Source organism: Pholis gunnellus (assembly GCF_910591455.1).
Source record: "Pholis gunnellus genome assembly, chromosome: 5".
NCBI classification, from domain to species: domain Eukaryota; kingdom Metazoa; phylum Chordata; class Actinopteri; order Perciformes; family Pholidae; genus Pholis; species Pholis gunnellus.
This window is the reverse complement of record NC_136531.1, coordinates 7,910,440-7,918,493: the sequence shown is the minus strand read 5'-3', so window position 1 is coordinate 7,918,493 and position 8,054 is coordinate 7,910,440. Positions and strand designations below refer to the sequence as shown.

General features: G+C 41.9%; 1 protein-coding gene across 2 annotated transcripts; it reads left to right on the top strand.

The window, feature by feature from the left end:
• anxa5b (annexin A5b) lies at positions 1–7,843 on the top strand (the record flags this gene model as incomplete). Of its 2 annotated transcripts, XM_079159712.1 has the most annotated exons (13): positions 1–116; positions 441–483; positions 3,421–3,505; positions 3,865–3,959; positions 4,487–4,600; positions 4,704–4,794; positions 5,250–5,329; positions 5,675–5,725; positions 6,113–6,206; positions 6,298–6,393; positions 6,501–6,559; positions 7,169–7,291; positions 7,425–7,843. In XM_079159712.1, 12 exons carry the CDS (start codon positions 481–483, stop codon positions 7,485–7,487), a joined length of 954 nt encoding a protein of 317 aa, XP_079015838.1. In that variant the 3' UTR covers positions 7,488–7,843. The 2 variants fall into 2 exon arrangements, with proteins under 2 accessions (XP_079015838.1, XP_079015837.1); XM_079159711.1 differs by lacking the exons at positions 1–116; positions 441–483 and having other exon boundaries at positions 3,412–3,505.
• Between the last annotated feature and the right edge of the window lie 211 nt (positions 7,844–8,054).

Sequence of the window (8,054 nt, the reverse complement as noted above, 5' to 3'; positions counted from 1 at the left end):
CAGAGAGTTTATTCGAGTGGGATTCTGGCGTCAGCCTTTCTTCCCTTCCTCTCTTCTCCCTCAGCCGGGTGTATCTTTCCGCTCTCCGAGCTTCATCTGACTGCTGCTACTCAGCGGTAAGTTTCACCGGAGCAGTTTATTTATTATTTGCATTTACTCTCTTTACCTTCCAGATACAAGTTCAGCAGCATCAGACAGGTGAGCGGGGACAGTCTGGGTCTACCTGCAGACAAAGGAGCGAGAGGTCTGCGGAAGTTTGATAGCTCGGCGACACTAAAACCGAGAAGAAATGGCACTCAGACACCGTTAAATAACCAGAATAAGAAGTGAAATGCAGATGTTTAAAGTGAATACATCTGGTTCGCAGAGAGAGAGAGAGCGAGCGAGAGTTTGGTATTTGTTATATTACGTCGCTATAACGTTTTTCCTCTCTCCAACAGATCTTCTTCTTCCGCAGAATAAATATCCAAGACTGACAAAATGGTGAGTCATGTTTACTTGACATACTTTTTTAGCTGTGAATTTAAAGAAACGCATTCGGCACATTTTAGATTAAAAGGATGATTACAATAACACAGTTCTAATGGTCTCTGCAAAAAACCGTTATTTATGCAAATATGTGAGGGACAAAATGTTTTTACCCAAGACAACGCCCACTTTGATCAACTTTATGTAATACTTAGACTCTTTTTAATCTAAAAGTAGGTTGTTAACATGAATTCACTGTTGATAAAATGTAAGATAACAATAAGTTTACACTAAGGTAGAAGTTATCAAATGAACACTTTTGCTGATGGCAGTTTATCGAGTTTTACGTGTGTGTGTGTGTGTGTGTGTGTGTGTGTGTGTGTGTGTGTTAATACTTGTAGAGGTTCCATTTGGGGAAGTTGGGACGTTTATTGTATGACTCATGTGGGCTCTCTTCCATCCGGGTGGGTCTCTTGGTCTCTCCTCCTCCCTTTGTTTTAAATACACCCATTTCCACGTCTAGCCTGAAATTTAAAGCCAACCTCCCTCTCTTAAAGGGGAAACTCTTTTTCTTCTGCCAGGGTGGAGCTTACCGTACCATAAAAATATAAAAAGCATGATCATAATCAACTGTGACGACGTAACGCTGCTGCTCTCTGCAGACAGTTTAGTCTGGGGCTGTAAACCCAACGTCTCCTCACAAAGTCAGTTTTCATGTGTCTTTCTTAGACTTGTGTCTGATTTGAGGATGAGACTGACCATAATCTATATTTTTCTTATTGTCAGCAAATGCAGTGAACAGACCAAAAGCAACAATATATTGATCTGATCATTAACAATAGCCTGATAGAGAGTATTCCTGACATGACCATGGGCACTGTAGTTTATTATGAGTCAGTCCCACATACTGTGTACACCCAAGTGCCCAAGAAATACAATATTTACTCCAGTTTTAGTAAAATGTGCTCCAAACAACAGCACCCAGCTGGTTATAAGAACTCATTATGTCTTTTTTAAAGTGCTGATTCGTGAAGTTTTTTAAAGTCTTCAGTAGGAAGGAATGGGCTTTGGGCTGCAGCCAGAACTTTGGGCTCCCCTCCCAAAAGATCATTCAGCGTGAAACCTTCCTAATATGACTAATCCAGTCATTCTCTTTTATGCATTTAAAAACTTGAAAACATGTTTTAGGACATACAATTCTCTTGTATGATTAATAGCTTAATCTTATATGGTTTTTCCACAAAAAAAGTCCAATTAACCTTTTTTTTTTTTAAATGACATCTTCGTTTTCTTGGCCGGAAAATTGTCAAAGTTTAAAAATATTATTTTCCACTTTTATATATATATATATATATATATATATATATATATATATATATATAAAAGTGGAAAATAATATTTTATATATATATATATGTATGTATGTATGTATGTGTGTATGTATGTGTGTATGTGTATGTGTATATATATATATATATGACAATATGACCTCCCTTCATACAAGCAGGGCTGCATGTGTTGTGGATTGTTTGTAGTCACTGCGTGTGCTTTAAATACCACTGAGATACCAGTTGTGACAGCCTGCGTTTACATATGACTCCATCGGACATCAGGTCATGTCTGAGCTCGCTCCACACAACGCATCGCTCGCTGTAGGAGCTAAAACGGCGTCTAACATTCCAGTAGAAATGGTCTGCGTTGTGTTGCGTTGCTGTTTGTCCGAGCAGCCGTCTGCATGCTGATTAGATTTAGTTTAGCTTGTGGTGATGAGTGTGTTTATGAGGACGGAGAGCTCGTGGACATTTTGGCGTTCTTTCCTGCAGCAGAAGACAGAATCCTGGTTGTTAACAGCGACTTGCTTTTGGACGTGCCTCAACTTATTTTTTCCAGATTTCCAGGGTCAAAACTCCAGAGACATTCCCGTGGTTTTCCCCTCTCAACATCCCTCCCCCTGAAAAAAGAAGCCGCCGCTTGGCTATCTCATTGTTAATGTATAACCGTTTTAGGGAGTGCCTGGAATGAGTGCAGCTTTATTATAGAGAGAAGCCTCTATTACTGAAATCAATCTTAAAGTTAATGTTTTTCCACCTTATCACATTCTCCCTGTGCTCCGTACCGATCGGTTTGTCTGTCTGAAACACTTTTTCCACATTCAGAGGAATGATTGGCCTCATAATCCATTATATTCGAATCGCTGGAGAATTCTGAGATAGACGGCTGACAATACGCTGTGGGAACATGAAACGGAGGGCGATGTGAGAGCTTGTGTGCACATCTGCATGTATTCTATGACGTCTGTAAGTCATTAAGTTCATCACGTGCGTCTCTAATGAGCGTACAGTATGCACATAACAAATCAGAGACACGGCGTTTTAAATATACACTATGTTCTCATGAATGTTAAGATGGATTAAGTGTGTTCTTTCATTTTATTAACGGGGAGAAGGAGAAGAGTCTTTGATGACATTATGTACATTAAGAATCTGAGATGCGTAATCTTGAGTCTGTTGTAAGCAGAGATTGATTAAGAATGTTCTGCCATGATGTAAAGGGGAACATTCTTTGATAAAGTTATGCATATAAGGAAGTTAATATGTATGAATGTAAGCATGAAACTACAGATTGATTTAAGTGGGGCCTGCAAGGTTCATCTCTGATAAGAAGCCACAGCGGAAGAATGTTTCTTTTGATAAATAAGTTCCTCTTCTGAAGTATCTGCTTGTTTCCAGACACATTTATGCATAAATATTGTCGCTGCTTCAGTATCACACATGAAGAGACTTCTTCTCACTTTACATCTACGTCGTGTTGGAAGCCACTGGGTGCATTAACGAAGGAGTTATTTATTGTTTTTTATTACTCAAACAAGAAGAAGAAGAAGAAGAAGATGTCGCAGGCGTTAAAAACCTACATCAGAATAATCCTCCTCTGTCCTTTTCTTCCATGCTGCAGGCCGGCAGAGGAACCGTCAAAGCCTGTCTGAACTTCAATGCCACTACAGATGCTGAGGTTCTGTACAAGGCCATGAAGGGGCTGGGTAAGATGCCTTTGTGTGTGTGTGTGTGCACATCTACACTGTGTCATCTGATACGTCGTAGGCGTGGCGTCAGTCAGTAGTACAACTCCAGCGCACCAATGAGAGAGCGTTTTTTTGGGAGTTCCTTTCTGTAGTACTCACTGCTGTCTCCACCCAGACAGCAGTGAGTCATAAACACAACAGCAGAGACGCAACTTGAGTCACTGTGAGGGGGGAAAAATACATCTACTGACCACGACTGAAGGCTGTGATCATGTGGGTGAAATAATCGTGATCAAGAGTCCGCCTCGACTGAGCATATTCGTTGTTATGTAGTGCGTGTGCTTGGCTGGGTAACCATGGTGCTTGTTGTCGTGTAGGGACCGATGAGGATGCCATCCTGCAGCTGTTGGTGGCTCGCAGCAACGCCCAGAGGCAGCAGATCAAGACCGCCTACAAAACCCTGTTTGGAAAGGTTGGACTACCTCAACAGCTGTTAAACCACATGAACACGCATATTACAAGAGCTTCAACTTTTAAAAAAACGGCCTCCGTATGCTTCAAACAAACTACTGTATACTTTGAAGTACAACCATGTTGAAGGTATAAACCTAACTACTGTAATGTTATACCTGTTCTAAACAGGACACAGCGAGACTAGCTGCTCCTCCTTGTTTCCAGTCTATGCTAAGCTAAGCTAACTGGCTCCAGTGTGAACATGACCGTAGTATTGATCTATCGGCAAGGAAGCAAATATTTAACTTTAACTTTAACAAAAGCTGAGCAGAAGAAAAAAAACATGCTGTCACTGTGAAAGCAATAATAAGCCCTCAACCGTTAGCTGTAGCTTATTGAGCAAGTTAAGCAAATCCCGTCACTTTCCCACCTTCGCACACCTGGCCGATCGCTGCGTAACAATGCTGTTAGACCAACCGACAAACAAAAGAATCCCACAGTCACACACAGGATCTAATTAAAGCACATGTTGTATCCTCATGACAGGATCTGATAGACGACCTGAAGGGAGAGCTGGGGGGCAAGTTTGAGACCCTGATTGTGGGACTGATGACCGCCCCCCTCGCTTATGACGTGTCGTCGCTCCGCAACGCCATCAAGGTGAGTGCTGCAGATGAGATAAAGGCTCTTACGTGCTGTAGATGGGAGAGTTTCTGAGTACGGTAGAAACTTCATCAGACCGCTTCCCTCTTTCGACCCGTAGGGCGCAGGAACCGACGAGAAGGTCCTCGTGGAGATCCTCGCCTCCAGAACACCTCAGCAGGTGAAGGAAATCGTCGCTGCTTATAGAAAAGGTAGCACTCGCACAACTTGAATAACAGAAAATATTTACAAATGTTTATTGTTTCTATGAATGGCTCTAACAAGCAGTGATTCCGAACAGGGAATAAACTGAAACTGCAGATGCTTTAACTTTTTTGGAGTCACGCCGATCACATTTTATTTATTGTAGCTTAACTTTAATTATAGACTCTGGGTCTTAAGTCTTTGAGTGTGTGGTAAGCAAAGGGACACTGGTATGTGGAGGAGGGACAGTTTAAAAGACAGAAAGGAAAGCATAGAAAGTGTTTGAAAGTGTTGGTCAATATTTAATATATTTCTGTGTTTTGATGCATGTGTCAAAGATGAATCTGATGGGCAGATGTTTTCTAATGATAGACAAAGAAAGTGTGACAATAAAACTGGGAATTCGTTTTAAAGATCAGGTCTAAAAGAAAACTTGAACATGTGTGTTTCTTGTGTTTCTCAGAGTATGATGACGACCTGGAGGAGGATATATCTGGTGACACCTCAGGTCACTTCAAGAGACTTCTGGTTATTCTGCTGCAGGTAAATCTCCTCTCCTCTGCTCTTTCCTTGTCCTCCCTTCTTCTCTGCTCTCTCCTTGTCTTCTCTCCTTTGCTCTCTCCTTGTCTCCTCTCCTTTCCTCTTCTTCTCTATCCTTGTCTCATCTCCTCTCTTCTTCTCTATCCTTGTCTTCTCTAGTCTCCTCTCCTTTTCTCAATCCATGTCTCCTATCCTGTCCTCCTCTTCCCTTGTCTCCCCTCCTCTATCCTGATCTCCTCTTATCTTGTCTCCCCTCCTATTTCCTTGTCTCCCCTCCTCTATCCTGATCTCCTCTCCTCTCTCCTTGTCTCCTCTCCTCTCTAACAGAAATGTTTTGTCTCTCCTCAGGCGAACAGGCAGAAGGGGATCCAGGAGGGAACCGTAGAGACTGACGCTCAGGTGAGTCGGTTGTTTTATCGCTAATCAGTAAATATTTCTGCTCTTCACTATCAATGGTGTCCTTGTTTTCTTGTCTGAGGGTGTGACTGTCACATGTGTTTGTGGAAAGAATCTGAATGCTGGGCTTTGAAGCATGTGTGTGTGTGTGTGTGTTGCAGTTTGCACAGCTGATCTCTGAGCGAGACTTTACTTTATTTTGTTCAGTTGCTGTTTCTGTCATTAGTATCACTGATAGTCGCTCTGAGAGAGCTGAACTCATTCCTCTTCAGCAAATATGAATGAAACACCACAATACTTCCCTCTGAAATGTAGTGAAGCAGAAGTATAAAGTAGCATGAAATGTACCTGAAAGTTGAGTTGATGTCCCGTGTGTTTCTGTGGTCGCAGGTCCTCTTCAAGGCTGGAGAGCAGAAGTTTGGCACCGATGAACAAACGTTTGTCACCATCCTGGGAAACCGGAGTCCAGAACATCTTAGGAAAGGTTCGTCTGAGAGTTGCAGTTTCAGAGCCTCTCAAATCTTTTTGGCAGCTTCACATAATATTCAAACTAATTGTGAACCTGTGTGTTTCAGTATTTAATGCCTACATGAAGTTGGCTGGATACGAGATGGAGGAGAGCATCAAGAGGGAAACATCTGGAGGCCTGAGAGATCTGCTTCTGGCCGTCGGTACGAAACTACTGCAGGCTGGTTCTGTTGCCCGCTTCTTGAGGCGGCGACTTTGAACGAATAATAATGACACGTTCTCAATCGTCTGTCCTGTTTTTCTTTTGAAGTGAAGTGTGCCAGGAGCGTTCCAGCCTACTTTGCTGAGACTCTGTACTACGCGATGAAGGTGAGACAACAAAGATAGTAGATAAAGTGTAATTAATGCTATGTTTGACCATTATAACAGTAGTTGTAATGACACATTATAATAACAGCAAAATGCAATCCATAAATAAAATTAAAAAAATGTCCCAGTTTGAATGTAATTTAAATGAATCAAGACTGTTATCAAGTTGTTTGGAATCCTAAAGAATCTCAGGGTGATAACTGCTTGTAGTTTATCTGTCTGGTCTGTAACTTTACCGCTTTGGTTCCCCGCTCTCAAAGAGTTGTGTTCATACGCAGAGAAAAAGCTCTAAAAACAACTGTACTTTGACCAGGGGGCCAGAAACACAACTCCAACTGAAAGCTCACTTTGTGTCGTAACCTTTGGATGTTTAAATGAGCAACTTTTTGCCAACATGTTCACCATATCGACTTAAAAGGTGATGATATGTCAGTGTTCGGCTTGTTTCTGCTGCCCCCAAGTGTGGTAACATGGAGCGCAATTGTCAAACAATGAACATCTGTATCCAGGCGCACATGAACTATTGCTTTATATTCACAGAAGCCTGTGCTCTCAGATGATCGTTATACATGCGTGAGGCATGCAGTCATCGTGTGTTTGTTGTTGCAGGGTGCAGGAACTGATGATAACACCCTGATCAGAGTGATGGTGACTCGCAGTGAGGTGGACTTGTTGGACAGCAGAACTGAGTTCAGGAAGTTGTTTGCCTGCTCTCTGTTTTCCATGATCAAGGTAAATACACACACACACACACACACATGAATACACAAACACACTGCACCACACACACATTTACTGAATAAGTTCCCATACTCCTATGAAGCTTTTTCTTCCTTTTCTTTATTGCTGTGTGTGTTTGTTATAGGGAGATACCGGCGGTGACTTCCGAAAGGCCCTACTATTGCTCTGCGGTGGAGATGATGCGTAACCGGGGCCACAAGCAATAAAACAGGAACCAAACCTGAAGTGCCTCTTCTCTAAGTCGGCCTTTTATTCTTGTGGGCCGTCGACTCCCTGAAACAAGAAAATAACACACAAAGTCCAAAACAACAAAACGTTCTTGTGCGTGAGAGACGGCCCATCAGGTCTTTTTAAACTATGACTCCAAATATTGTCTTTGAAAGGTAGCTAATACGTAATGCAGCCTTTGTCCGACTAACATCTTCAATATGACTAATATTATATCATTCATTTGTAGTACGAAAGCATGAGACTACAATTGTTTTCTTTGCACTTTGTATAGCAGAAACAATATATGCAATAATAAACATTTCAACTGATGAAGTACAAGGGCCCCTGTTTTCTTGTCTCAGTACCAGTCCTGTCCTGCAGTACACATGTACTAGTACATGTTGTACAAGTAAGTACCCGTTTGATTTCTGTTGGACATGCACTGTCCTCTCATTGCCACTAGAGGGAGATAGAGCCGCTTTAATAGAGAGAAATTCACCCATGTTGAAGCCAGAGGCGATAGAAACTTGAGTGTACTACACTT